General features: G+C 68.5%; 1 protein-coding gene and 1 pseudogene across 1 annotated transcript; one reads left to right on the top strand and one right to left on the bottom strand.

Moving 5' to 3' along the window:
* Nucleotides 1–3335: 3335 nt before the first annotated feature.
* On the top strand, nt 3336–6560 carry LOC135974882 (E3 ubiquitin-protein ligase RNF5-like; annotated as a pseudogene).
* A 2582-nt stretch (nt 6561–9142) lies between these two features.
* LOC101948421 (pre-B-cell leukemia transcription factor 2) lies at nt 9143–13817 on the bottom strand. The gene is made up of 5 exons (XM_065564027.1): nt 13493–13817; nt 13348–13396; nt 10957–11042; nt 10006–10095; nt 9143–9631 (listed from the first exon to the last, which is right to left on the bottom strand). The coding sequence occupies exons 1-5, from the start codon at nt 13790–13792 to the stop codon at nt 9539–9541; spliced, it is 618 nt and encodes a 205-aa protein (XP_065420099.1). The 5' UTR covers nt 13793–13817; the 3' UTR covers nt 9143–9538.
* Nucleotides 13818–13860: the final 43 nt, after the last annotated feature.

Here is a 13860-nt window from a genome sequence, read left to right as displayed (position 1 = left end):
TCCCTCCTCCATCCCCTCCCTCCTATCCCCCAGCCAGCCAGCCCCCTCCCCTCTTCTATCCTCCCACCCTGTCCCTCCAGCCCCCAGTCCTTCCCCGCTCTGTCCCTCCTCCGGCCCTCATCCCCATCCCCATCCCTCCATCTACCCCCCACCCTCTCTCCCGCATCCCTCCTCTACCCCCCTGTCCCGATCTGTCCCTCCTCCGGCCCCCATCCCCACCCTCTCTCCCCCATCCCTCCTCTACCCCCCTGTCCCGATCTGTCCCTCCTCCGGCCCCCATCCCCCATCCCTCCATCTACCCCCCCACCCTCTCTCCGCATCCCTCCTCTATCCCCCTGTCCCGATCTGTCCCTCCTCTGGCCCCATCCCCATCCTCTCTCCCCCATCCCTCCTCTACCCCCCTCTCCCAATCTGTCCCTCCTCCGGCCCCCATCCCCATCCCCTCTCCCCCATCCCTCCTCTACCCCCCTCTCCCAATCTGTCCTCTCCTCCGGCCCCCATCCCCATCCCCTCTCCCCCATCCCTCCTCTACCCCCCTCTCCCAATCTGTCCATCCCTCCCCCGCCCCCCCCCCCCCCCCCCCCGCTGCCCGGCCCACTCTGGCGCGGCTTCTGGCCATCAGGACCTAGGGCCGGCCAGACTGGGCCAGGACAGCGGGCCACCCACCTTGCGTCCCGTCTCTGGCAGCACCGGCACCAGACGCCTCCGAGGGGATGAACAGAGCAGGGCTCCCCGTCCCATCAGCCAGTCCAGCGCCGGGCACTCAGGCATTGGGGGCACCCGGGGCTGCGTCTCCGCCTATCTCAGATCCGTCTCCAGCCCTTCGCCTGCCTCCTGCGGGCACCGCGGCTTTCGCTGGCCGTGGTGCTTCCCCTCGCCCTTGGTCCGCTGCTTCCCTTCCCTCCTCCATCCGCCTTCGTGTCCTGCTCTTCCAGCCCTTCCTCCTCTCTGTCCTCCTGCCTTCCCCCTTCCTTCTTCCCTCCCTTCTCTGTTTGCCAGCAGCTGGGAATGGGTGATGGGATGGATCACTCGATGATTCCCTGTTCTGTTCATTCCCTCTGGGGCACGCGGCATTGGCCACTGTGAGAGACAGGACCAGGGCCGGCTCCAGGCACCAGCTTACCAAGCAGGTGCTTGGGGCGGCCACTTCGGAGAGGGGCGGCACGTCCAGCTGTTCGGCGGCAATTCGGCGGTCGGTCCCTCACCCCTGCTCGGAGCGAAGGACCTCCCGCCCCAATTGCCGCCGCAGATCGCGATCGCGGCTTTCTTTTGGTTGGTTGGGTTTTTTTGTTTGACTGCTTGGGGCGGCCAAAACCCTGGAGCCAGCCCCGGACAGGACACTGGGCTAGATGGACCTTTGCTCTGACCCAGTATGGCCGTTCTTATGTTCTCTCTTCCATGTGTCCACGTGTTCCTTCCTTTGCCTTCTCTATTCGCTCGGGCTGGCTCCCACCTCCGCCCGGTCTCTGTCCTTCGGGTCCAGTCTGTATCCTCGCCTGGCCTCTCTCCTCCACCCCGTCTCTCTCCTCCGCCCGGTCTCTGTCCTTTGGGTCCAGTCTGTATCCTCGCCCAGCCTCTCTCCTCCACCCCGTCTCTGTCCTCCGCCCGGTCTCTGTCCTTCGGGTCCAGTCTGTATCCTCGCCCGGCCTCTCTCCTCCACCCCGTCTCTCTCCTCCGCCCGGTCTCTGTCCTTCCTGTCCAGTCTGTATCCTCGCCCGGCCTCTCTCCTCCACCCCGTCTCTCTCCTCCGCCCGGTCTCTGTCCTTCCTGTCCAGTCTGTATCCTCGCCTGGCCTCTCTCCTCCGCCCGGTCTCTGTCCTTCGGGTCCAGTCTGTATCCTCGCCCGGCCTCTCTCCTCCTCCCGGCCTCTGTCCTTCCTGTCCAGGTTGTATTCTCCACCCCCGTCTCTCTCCTCCGCCCGGTCTCTGTCCTTCCTGTCCAGGCTGTATCCTCGCCTGGCCTCTCTCCTCCGGCCCGGTCTCTGTCCTTTGGGTCCAGTCCGTATCCTCGCCCGGCCCTCTCTCCTCCACCCCGTCTCTGTCCTCCGCCCGGTCTCTGTCCTTCGGGTACAGTCCGTATCCTCGCCCGGCCCACTCTCTCCTCCCCCGGCCTCTGTCCTTCCTGTCCAGGTTGTATTCTCCACCCCATCTCTCTCCTCCACCTCATCTCTCTCCTCCGCCCGGCCTCTGTCCTTCGTTCCTTCTCTCTCCTCTGTCACCTCTGTCTCTTTCGTTCTCTCCCCCTGGCCGGCCGGGGGCCCCAGGCAGACGGAGGGGGCTGAGGTTGCTGGAGGATCGGGGGGCCGGGGTTTACTCCGACGGGCTGGGGCGCAATAGGCGGAGTGACCGGTTACTATAATGGTGTTGGCCTGGTTGCTGGTAACCATGGCAATAGGGTTGGGTTGATGGGCATGGGGCTGGCAGTTGTCACGGTAACGTGACAGGGTTAGCGACGACTGAGGTGACATGGTGAGGTTGGCGGTTGCCATGGCAGGGTGGGTGGTTGCTATGGTGACATGGAGGGGATGACCGGTTGCCATGTTGGAATTGGTGGTTGCCATAGTGACATGGCCAGGTCCAGGGTTGCCACAATGACATGGCGGGGAGGGTGTGGTTGCCATGGTTGCACAGCGGCCATTTTACCCAGGCCACTCTGGCCATTGAGGGGCTCAGGCTTCGCCCTGGGCACTAGGCCCCAAACCGGAAGTGTCTCCACTCAATCAGGGCCTCCCACACCAGGCACCCCTCCCGCTCTGCCACCAAAACCCTCCTCCAATCACTTCTGGGTCCCTGAGCCAATTGGACGGTGATTGATCAACGGGATGTCGATCAATCTCTGTCTCGCCACATTACACTGCCGCAGCCAATTAGTCTGCTGGATGTTAGAGTGACAGAAGCAGTGACCAATAAAAATCCGTCTGGTCGCAGAGAAAACCCGGCCCCAGGTCGCTGATGGGCATCGGATCGGTGCTGTCAATCAAGATTTTCTCCCCGCCAAGAGCCAATACCCGCCTCTTTCCCCATCAGCCAATAAAATAAAGCTGAGGCTTGATAGACGGGGTAGAAGCCAATAGGAATAGCCTGTGTCACCGCCACTAGGAAGAGGTTTCTAAACAGCATTACCCAATAGGAGATAGGCAGATTTTGATTGACAGCCAGAAGAGCCAATAGAAATGTTAGATGCCGTAAGGCAGGTTTTACTGAGCAGCAGCCAATGGACTCCCTCGCTAAATGTGATTGACAGCGGTGGTGTCCATTGAGCGAGCGGGAGCGTTGATTGGCCGTCGGGGTGGCCAATGGATTATCTAGGGGAAGGAGGAGGCGTCCAGGGGGGGCGGGGAAGATGGCGGCAGGAACGGGCCCGGGGGTCCCGGACGGGGGCCCCGAGGTGCCAAACCGCGACCGCGGCGCCTTCGAATGTAACATCTGCCTGGAGCCGGCCCGGGAGGCGTGTGATCGGGCTCTGCGGGCACCTGTACTGGTGAGGGGGCGGGTGTACGCGAGGGGGCGGGGTGTGTCGGGTGGGGGCGGATGTGTCGGTGGGGGCGGGGCGGGGCAGGGCGAAGGGGGCGTGTCGGGGCGGGGCCGGGTGAAGGGGGAGGGGCGTGGGGGGGAGGGTGAAGGGGGGCATGTCGGGGGGGTTGGGGATGGATGTGTTGGGGGAGGGCAAGGGGGAAGGGGGAGGGGGCGTGTGGGGGAGGGGTAGGGTGAAGGGGGGTATGTCGGGGGGGTTGGGGATGGATGTGGGGGGCGGGGCAGGGTGAAGGGGGGCAGGGGTGAAGGGGGGGTTGGGGATGGATGTGGGGGGCGGGGCAGGGTGAAGGGGGGCAGGGGGTGAAGGGGGGGTTGGGGATGGATGTGTTGTGGGGCGGGGCAGGGTGAAGGGGGAGGGGCGTGTGGGGGTGGGGCAGGGTGAAGGGGGTGAAGGGGGGGTTGGGGATGGATGTGGGCGGGGCAGGGTGAAGGGGGCATGGGAAGTGAAGGGGGTTTGAGGATGGATGTGCGGGGGCGGGGCAGGCTGGTGGGGGGCAGGGAAGTGAAGGGGGGGTTGGGGATGGCTGTGTTGTGGGGCAGGGCAGGGTGAAGGGGGAGGGGCGTGTGGGGGTGGGGGCAGGGTGAAGGGGGGCGTGCTGGGGCGTCTCGGGGGCGGGAGGTGAAGGGGGTTTTGGGGATGGATGTGTTGGGGGGCAGGGCAGGGTGAAGGGGGGTTGGGGATGGATGTGTTGGGGGGCAGGGCAGGGTGAAGGGGGGTTGGGGATGGATGTGGGGGGGTGGGACAGGGTGAAGGGGGGGCGTGTTGGGGCGGGGGAGTGAAGGGGGGTTGGGGATGGATGTGGGGGGCGGGGCAGGGTGAAGGGGGCAGGCGGTGAAGGGCGGGTGGGGATGGATGTGGGGCGGGCAGGGTGAAGGGGGCAGGGAAGTGAAGGGGGGTTGGGGATGGATGTGTTGGGGGTGGGGCAGGCTCGTGGGGGGCAGGGAAGTGAAGGGGGGTTGGGGATGGATGTGTTGGGGGTGGGGCAGGCTGGTGGGGGGCAGGGAAGTGAAGGGGGGTTAGGGATGGATGTGGGGGGCGGGGCAGGGTGAAGGGGCAGGGAGTGAAGGGGGGGTTGGGGATGGATGTGGGGCGGGGCAGGCTGGTGGGGGGCAGGGAAGTGAAGGGGGGTTGGGGGATGGATGTGTGGGGCGGGGCAGGGTGAAGGGGGTGCGGGGGCGCGAAGAGGAGGTTGGGAACGGATGTATGGGGGGCAGGACCATGTAATTCCTTCTCTCTCTCCCCCCCCCAGCTGGCCCTGCCTGCACCAGGTGAGTCCCAAGCAGGGGGTGGAGGTTCCTCCCCTCCCCTCCCATAATGCTTCAGTGCCCCCTGCCCGTGGCCCCCAACAGCCCCCCTGCCCGTGATTTTCAGGCCCCCCTCTGCAGGGTGACTCCCTTGGGCCCCCATAAGCCTGTGTCTGCCCCCGAAACTCCGTTGGGGGGGGGGAAGCAGAGGCAGTGGGGGGCTGCTGCTAACCTCCCCTCCCACCCCCACACAGTGGCTGGAGACCCGCCCCGAGCGCCAGGAGTGGCCCGGTCTGCAAAGCCGGCATCAGCCGCGACCAGGTCATCCCACTCTACGGCCGGGGCAGCGCCGGCCAGCAGGACCCCCAGGTGCGGGGCGAGGGGGGGGGGGGGCGGCAGGACCCCAGGTTGCGGGGCGAGGGGGGGCAGGACCCCAAGTGGCAGGGTGAGGGGGTGGGGGCGGCAGGACCCAGGACCTGGGGGGTTGCAGGATGTGGATAGGAGAGGTGGGGATGAGGGAGGGTGGCAGAACCCAGATATTGGGGAGGGGGGGAGGGACAGGAGGGGATGGATGAGAAGCATCAGGGGAGATGGGAAGCAGGGAGGGGGGTGTTGTTCTGACCCCATCCCCCACGCTGTCTCTGCCCTCCCCAGATTGAAGACCCCCCCTCGGCCGCGGGGGCAGCGCCCAGAGCCGGAGAGCCGTGGGGTGAGTGCAAGGCAACAGCCTCCCTTCCCCCCCGGTGCTAACGCCCCCCCGTGCTAACGCCCCCTCTCTCCACAGGGCCTGCCTCCGCCCTACCACGACGCCGGCTTCCACATGGCCTTTGGCATCGGAGCCTTCCCCTTCGGGGTCTTCACCACCGTGCTGCGGGGGCCCGAGGCCAGAGTAGGTACGGACCCCCCTGCTGCTACCCACAGATCCCCCACAGAGCCCCCTGCTGCTACCCCAGCCTCCAGATCTCCCTGCTGCTACCCACAGATCCCCTACCCCCACTGCTCCTCCCCCAGCTCCCCACCACACGCTGCCCATTCCAACTCTCCTGCTATCCCAACCCCCCACAACTTTCCACTGCTCCCTGTGCTCCCCCACCCCCTCCCATTCCATTGCAACCCCATGCTGGACCCAGCCCACTGCTTGGCATGGGGGGGGGGGGCTGGGCTGGATTTCCCCGGCTCCCCTTCCACTTACCTCTCTCTACCCCCAGATGAAGCCGGCGCCCCCCGTCCCTCGGGCTGGCAGGATTCGCTCTTCCTCTTCCTGGCCATCTTCTTCTTCTTCTGGCTCCTCAGCGTCTGACCCCAGGGGGCCCAGCCCCCCAACACGGCCCCAGGACACTGCTGGACTCGACCTGCCCCGCCCCCAACACGGGCCCGGGACACTGCCGGACTCACGCCCTGCCCCGGCCCACACGGACGAGGAGGGGGGTCTCCCCGCCCCCTGTGCGGGCTGAGAACAGGGGACTGATGGCGGGTTTGGGGGTGATGTGGGCCCCCAAGGGGCTGGGCTGACCCCCACTTACACTACACAATATAAATGTCTGTGGCACCCCCTGCAGGCAGGCCCAGGAACTGCAGCTGGACAGAAGCGCAGCCGGGGGGTGCCCCGTGCTAGTGGGGGTGGTTTGGGGGCAGCAGGAGCCGGGGGGGCTCTCTGGCTATTGGTATAATGGTGGTTGAATGGAGGTGAAGAGCAGCTGGGAATGGAGGGTGGGGGGCAGGGGGGATTTGGGGTTCACAGTGTACGTTCCCAGCACTGATTAAAACACCAGTGATTCTTCAGCCCCCTGCGAAGAGTGTGGGGGGAGGGAACTAAGGGGTCTGGGGGGCTCGGCCCCAGCGCCCGAGAAACCAGAACTGTGACCTGTCAGACGTGGGCCTGAGGTAGACGGGGCTGGAGGCAGGGCGAGGAGGGAAAGCGGGGGCTGGAGGGAGGAGACAGGAAGGAAGGAGTCAGGGGAAAGTGGGGGGCAGGGGAAAGCAGGCAGGAAGGCGGGGGCTGAGAGGTTCTGTGACCGGCCCAGAGGACCCCTGGCAGCTCCCCCGGGAATCGCAGCCCTGGCCCCTGGGGCGAAAGGCCATGAGCGGCTGGTGAGCGCCAGCAATGCCGGCGACAGGGGGACGTGTCACCGTCTGGGGAGCACCACGGGGGAGGTGGAGAAAAGGGAACAGCAGGGGCTGTGGGTCAGGAGTGAGGGGCACGGCAGGGCTGGGCTAACAGGGGGCTGTGGTCAGAGTGAGGGGCATGGGCAGAGTGGGGGGCAGGACTGGGGCGGAGTTGTGGGGGGAGACATGGCTGGGCCCGTTGGAGAGTCAGGCACCTCGGGGGGGGGCAGGTGCAGTTCCCCTCACCCGTGTCCCCCTAGCCAGCTCTCCCCCAGCTATGCCGGGGCAAGCCTGAGATATGGGGGGGCAGAGCCCATCCCGCCTGCTTCTGGGGAGGGGAACAGGGCAAACAGCTGGAGACAGATGGGGGGGATTCACACTGCTCCCCCAAGCAGCACCTGCAGCTGCTGCCCAAGGTGGGGGGCTGGTACTGAGAGCAGATGTCGCCCCTTTGGGCAGCCTTGGTTTTGGGGTTCAGGTTGGGGAACTGATTTGGAGAGACAGCAAGTTTCAGGGAACACACACACACCCCTGAAATCCATGGACCTGAAATAATCAGCAAGTGGAAAAAATATATTTTATTATATAGGCAAAAAAGTCTGTACAACAGCAAAGGGGGGGCAGAACCCCAGGGGGGACCCCAAACCAACACAGATGGCCTGTGCTGCACCCCCTCCCCCCACTAATTCATTTGAGGCCTAGTTCCCCTCAGAAGCCTGCTCTTGAGCAAGGCTCATCTCTCCTAGGTTGGACCCACAGCCCCACACTAGGGTCACAGGGTGCAGGGAGGCCCCCATGTTGCTCCTGGGCTCCCCCCCATGCAACCACCTGCGTGTCCCCCCATTCCAGTCTCCCTAAAGTAGCCAAGGAGCCAGCATTGATGGAAGAGACAAAAGGGCTGCCCTCAGCCAAGCAAAACAGGAGGTGGGGGAGGACAGACCCCCCCCCACCTTATTAACTGATAGAAGAGGGGGCAGGGTCCCACACACACAGCTGGGGAAGGGAGGCCCCATTTCTGAGGGAGAGAAACAGGGAAATGGCCCCATGAAGGGGAAGGGGATGGAGGTTCTAGGGTTGCGGGGGGGGGGGAAATCAGGGAAGATCCGAGGGGAAGGAGAGGGGTGATGGATCACGGGGGGCGGGAAATCAGCGTGATGATAAATCCAAGGGGTCTGAGGTGACAGGGTTCAGGGTAGGGGTGGTGATCGAAGTGATGGGGCAGCATGTGTGGGGATTGGGGTAATGGGGGTTCAGGGTGAGGGACTGGGGTGATGGGAGGTTTGAGGCGGGAAGCAGCCGGGGGGGGGGGGGGGTTACATTCCAACCAGCTGCTCCCCAAGAAAACCCAAACAAAACAAACAGTCCAAACCAAAGGGTAACTCCTGGGGGAGATGCCCAGGGACCCCCCCGTGACACCCCCCACCCCAAGAGCCATGGGGGGGGACACCCAGAAAAACAACAAAAAGTTAAGAAACATATGACAAAAAAAGAGTTTTTTCCATTCTAAACATTCCCCCCGACACACACTTGCACTGGGGGAGTCACGTCAGGTGTGACGAGCCCCCCACCCACTGAACTCCCCCCACAGCCCCCATCCAGTCCCGCCCACTTACCCAGGACCCCAGTAACCCCCTCCTCCACTCCAGCCCCCCCTCCCTCAACTAACCCCCTCTCCAACCTCCCTCCCCCGGCAGACACACGCCATAGTTGCAGACAATAAAAGAAATTAACCTTGACAGTGGCGGGGGAAGGGGGGAATGGGGCCCAGCGCCCCCCATGTCATGGGGGGGCTGGGGGTCAGAGGTAGAAGGTTCCATGGTCTCTGGCTCGGAGTCCGAGTCTCTCTTGGTGTCGCGTTGAGGTAAATGAAGTAAGGGGCCCGCGGCGCCGGGCGAAACGCAGTCCTCTTCCCGCGCCGGCCTGGCCGCTCCTCGGGAATTCGTCCCGGCACTCCCGTCTGGCTCGCGCGGGCCGGCCCTGCGCCCCCCGCCGGCTTTCAATGGCTAGAGCTCGACTGGTCAGTCTCCCGCCATGTTCGCTGCTCCTCTTCTCCCGCCGGCGCCCCCCGCCTCCTCCTTACGGCCCCTCCCCATCACATCTTTCCTCCCCCCGCCCCTCTCTCCACACACCCCCCCGTTTCCCGCGGCTGGGCAGGGCGCTGGGGCTCTGCTCCCGCAAACATCCTGTCCTGGAGCCCCACGTGCTCAGCGCCCCGGGGGCACAAATGGGAGCAGGGGGCAGCCAGTCGGGGGGGGGGGGTAGCGAGAGACGGCTGGACACGGGGCCGAGCGCGGCGGAAACGGCCGTGCGAGGGAGCTGAGAAAACGGGGAGAACCCGGGCAAAACGGCGAGGCCGGCGCACGGGGACGAGAAGGAAACGCCCTGAAGAGTGAGAAATCCGGGGGGGGGGGGGAAGCCGGGGGGGTCTTGGCCCCACATGGGGGAGTCGGGGGGGGGGGGGCTCACAACCTTTGTGCTGCTCGTTCAATACCAAAATGCCCAGGGAGCCTGGATTCGGCTCCGGCCCCCTCTGGATTCACCTACAAAGCGACGCCGTCGGGGGGTCCCCATGGGCACCACCTTGGCTTGTTTCCCGTGAAAAGATGCCAGCCCCCCCGCCCCCCATGGATGTGGGGGGGCGGCCGGGGGGTGGATCAGTTGGAGGTGTCGGAGTGGACGCTACCGGGTCCTTCCGTGGGGGACGTCACAGAGGAGGGGGTAGCGGCTTCCTGCCACCCGCCGTTAGCCTGGGAGGGTCAAAGGTCACAGGTTACATTGAGCCACGCCCCTACCCCCCCCCCCCCCAACATCCCCCAGAGGTTATGGGGGATCCCCTGCCCCCCGCCCCATTGAGAACAGCGGGCTCCGGAGCAGTGGGGGGGTGGGACGAATGGGGGCGGGAGGCAGCGGGTGAGGGAGAATTGGGGGGGCGGGAGGCAGTGGGTGGGCAGGGGATGGGAGCAGGAGGCAGCCGGGGTGGGGGGGTGGGACAGATGTGGGGCGGGAGGCAGCGGGTGGGGGAGGATTGAGGGGGTGGGAGGCAGCAGGGGGGACGGGGGGCAGCCGGGGGGCCGGGAGGGACGGGGTGTAGCACGGGGGGGGGGGGGGAAAACGGACTCACCCTCACGTCGCGGGGGCTGTAGAGCTGGCCGGGCGCCAGGCCCTCCCCATAGGGCCCCTGGCTCATGGAGTGAGGCACAGACTCCACCTGTGGAGCGGGGGGGGGAGACACTGAGGGGCCAGACCCACGGGGCTGGGGGGGCGCACACCGGACCTAGGGGTCGGGCGGGGGGGGCGCGAGCGGCATCGCCCCAGCCCTGGGGAGGTGGGAGGGGTCAGAGCTCAGGGGCCGAGGCAGGTCACACGGGCGGGAGACAGATAGAGCTTGGCCCCGGGGGTTCCCCCACCTGGGCCGGGCTCTGGGGGAGCAGGGGGGCTGCAGGCCCAGACGTCCAGCCTCGGGGGGCAGGGAAGCCATGGGGCTTCTCCTGGAGGGCGAGTGAGACCCCCAGGGGGTCCCCCCAGAGCCTGTTGCGAAGCTGGGACCGTAGCCCTAATCCGGGGGTGGCTGTGACGGGGGCTCACCGGGGAGGGGGGATACGCGTCCCCGATCTGGGGGTGCTCACCTGGGGGGGGGTACGTGTCCCCGATCCGGGCGGGCTGTGACGGGGGGCTCACCTGGGAGCGGGGGGGACACGTCCCTGATCTGAGGGGGCTGTGACGGGGACTCACCAGGAGGGGGGGATACGCGTCCCCGATCTGGGGGGGCTCACCTGGGAGCGGGGGGACAAGTCCCTGATCTGGGGGGGCTGTGACGGGGGGGCTCACCTGGGAGCGGGGGGACACGTCCCTGATCTGGGGGGGCTGTGACGGGGGCTCACCAGGGAGGAGGGATACGTGTCCCCGATCTGGGGGGGCTCACCTGGGGGGGGGTACGTGTCCCCGATCCGGGCGGGCTGTGACGGGGGGCTCACCTGGGAGCGGGGGGACACGTCCCTGATCTGGGGGGCTGTGACGGGGGGGCTCACCAGGGAGGGGGTGGTACGCGTCGCCGATCCGGGGGGGCTCACTGGGATGGGGGGTACGTGTCCCCGTTGAGTCCCGGCAGCCCGAGGAACATGTCGCTGGAGCTGGAGAGGTTGAAGGAGCCGCCGGACCCTGCGGGGACGGGGACGGGGACGACGACGCTCAGAGCCGGACGCGGGTTAAAAGCGCGGCCCGGCCCAGCCAGCAGGGGGCGCTGTGGGGAGCAGGGTGGGGTGGGGGCACTCCCAGTGACGCCTGGCCAGCAGGGGGTGCTATGGGGGGGCTCCCAGCCTGGCGGGGGCGGGGCAGTTACCTGTGGAGGAGGGGGTGGGCGGGGTCCTGGCGGGGGCAGGGCAGTTACTTGTGGAGGAGAAGGGGATGGGCGGGGCTGCCAGCGGGGGCGGGGCAGTTACCTGCCGAGGAGGAGGGGGTGGGCGGGGCTCCCGGCGGGGGCGGGGCAGTTACCTGCGGAGGAGGGGGTGGGCGGGGCTCCCGGCGGGGGCGGGGCAGTTACCTGCGGTGGTGGAGGGGGTGGGCGGGGATCCCGGCGGGGGCGGGGCAGTTACCTGCGGAGGAGGGGTGGGCGGGGGGGGCTCCCGGCGGGGGCGGGCAGTTACCTGCGGAGGAGGGGTGGGCGGGGGGGGGCTCCCGGCGGGGGCGGGGCAGTTACCTGCGGAGGAGGGGTGGGCGGGAGTGGGCGGGGCTCCCGGGCGGGGGCGGGGCAGTTACCTGCGGAGGAGGAGGGGGGCGGGCGGGGCTCCCGGCGGGGGCGGGGCAGTTACCTGCCGAGGAGGAGGGGGTGGGCGGGGCTCCCGGCGGGGGCAGGGCAGTTACCTGCGGAGGAGGAGGGGGTGGGCGGGGCCTCCCGGCGGGGGCGGGGCAGTTACCTGCGGAGGAGGAGGGGGTGGGCGGGGGCGGGGCAGTTACCTGCGGAGGAGGGGGTGGGCGGGGCTCCCGGCGGGGGCGGGGCAGTTACCTGCGGAGGTGGAGGGGGTGGGCGGGGCTCCCGGCGGGGGGCGGGGCAGTTACCTGCGGAGGTGGAGGGGGGTGGGCGGGGCTCCCGGCAGGGGCGGGGCAGTTACCTGCGGAGGAGGGGGCGGGCGGGGCTCCCGGCGGGGGCGGGGCAGTTACCTGCGGAGGAGGAGGGGGTGGGCGGGGCTCCCGGCGGGGGCGGGGGCAGTTACCTGCGGAGGAGGAGGGGGTGGGCGGGGGCGGGCAGTTACCTGCGGAGGAGGAGGGGGTGGGCGGGGCGGGGGCGGGGCAGTTACCTGCGGAGGAGGAGGGGGTGGGCGGGGGCGGGGCAGTACCTGCGGAGGAGGGGGTGGGCGGGGATCCCGGCGGGGGCGGGGCAGTTACCTGCGGGGGGTGGGTGGGCGGGGGCGGGGGCAGTTACCTGCGGAGGAGGGGTGGGCGGGGCTCCCGGCGGGGGCGGGGCAGTTACCTGTGGAGGAGGGGGTGGGCGGGGCTCCCGGCGGGGGCGGGGCAGTTACCTGCGGAGGAGGGGGGGGTGGGCGGGGCTCCCGGCGGGGGCGGGGCAGTTACCTGCGGAGGAGGAGGGGGTGGGCGGGGCTCCCGGCGGGGGCGGGGCAGTTACCTGTGGAGGAGGGGGTGGGCGGGGCTCCCGGCGGGGGCGGGGCAGTTACCTGCGGAGGAGGGGGTGGGCGGGGCTCCCGGCGGGGGCGGGGCCGTTACCTGCGGAGGAGGGGTGGGCGGGGCTCCCGGCGGGGCAGTTACCTGCGGAGGAGGGGGTGGGCGGGGCTCCCGGCGGGGGCGGGGCAGTTACCTGCGGAGGAGGGGTGGGTGGGGCTCCCGGCGGGGGCGGGGCAGTTACCTGCGGAGGAGGAGGGGTGGGCGGGGCTCCCGGCGGGGCAGTTACCTGCGGAGGAGGGAGGGGGGTGGGCGGGGCTCCCGGCGGGGGCGGGCAGTTACCTGCGGAGGAGGGGGGGGCGGGGGCTCCCGGCGGGGGCGGGCAGTTACCTGCGGAGGAGGAGGGGGTGGGCGGGGCTCCCGGCAGGGGCGGGGCAGTTACCTGCGGAGGAGGAGGGGGTGGGCGGGGGCTCCCGGCGGGGCGGGGCAGTTACCTGCGGAGGAGGGAGGGGGTGGGCGGGGGCTCCCGGCGGGGGCGGGGCAGTTACCTGTGGAGGAGGGGGTGGGCGGGGCTCCCGGCGGGGGCGGGCAGTTACCTGTGGAGGAGGGGGTGGGCGGGGCTCCCGGCGGGGGCGGGCAGTTACCTGTGGAGGAGGGGGGGGGTGGGCGGGGCTCCCGGCGGGGGCGGGGCAGTTACCTGCGGAGGAGGGGGTGGGCGGGGCTCCCGGCGGGGGCGGGGCAGTTACCTGCGGAGGAGGGGGTGGGCGGGGAGTCGCCCCCGCTCTGGGTCCGTGGGTGACGCTCACGGCGGTTTTCACGGCGTAAATATTCGCCTCCTCCTGGAACTTACCAATGTTCTTCTTATAGCGAATGCGCTTGTTGCCAAACCAGTTGGAGACCTGGGGGGCCGGGGACAGCGGGGACCGTTGAGTAGGGCAGGATCCCCCCTTCCCCGGCCGCCCCCCGGCCCGCCCCCCGGCCCGCCCCCCGCGCACCTGGGAGATGGTGATGCCGCACTTCTTGGCCAGCTCCTCCTTGGCCTCCTCGCTGGGGTAGGGGTTGCTCAGGTGGGAGTAGAAATACTCGTTCAGCACCTCGGTCGCCTGCTTGCTGAAGTTACGTCGCTTCCGCCTGGGGGGCGAGGGGGTGAGTGGGGGGGACGCGGGGGGCTCCTGGCCGAATCGCACAGGGGCTGGAGGCGGCCCCTCCCAACCTCCCCCAGCGCCCCTGTCCCGATTCCCGCGGCACTGCAGGGAGACTCGGGGGGGGGGGGGGCTGGTGTCAAGATGCCCCATGTGCGCTCTGGGGCCGGGGCTTTGGGGTTGGGGCAGCATCAGGTTTATGTTAGTGGGGGAAGGCTGGG

The sequence above is a fragment of the Chrysemys picta genome, chromosome 12 (genome assembly GCF_011386835.1).
Source record: "Chrysemys picta bellii isolate R12L10 chromosome 12, ASM1138683v2, whole genome shotgun sequence".
NCBI lineage: Eukaryota > Metazoa > Chordata > Testudines > Emydidae > Chrysemys > Chrysemys picta.
This window is presented reverse-complemented; position numbering and strand designations above follow the sequence as displayed.

Bases quoted from the DNA above. Each gene is read 5' to 3' on its own strand.
- LOC101948421 (XM_065564027.1), bottom strand. From the start codon at position 13,792: ATGGGGCATCTTGACACCAGCCCCCCCCCCCCCCGAGTCTCCCTGCAG. The intron at 11,043-13,347 runs GTAAGTTCCAGG...CCGTCCCCGCAG, and splicing joins TCGCTATAAGAAGAACATTG to GGTCCGGCGGCTCCTTCAAC. The intron at 9,632-10,005 runs GTGAGTCCGTTT...TGACCCTCCCAG, and splicing joins ACAGCCCCCGCGACGTGAGG to GCTAACGGCGGGTGGCAGGA.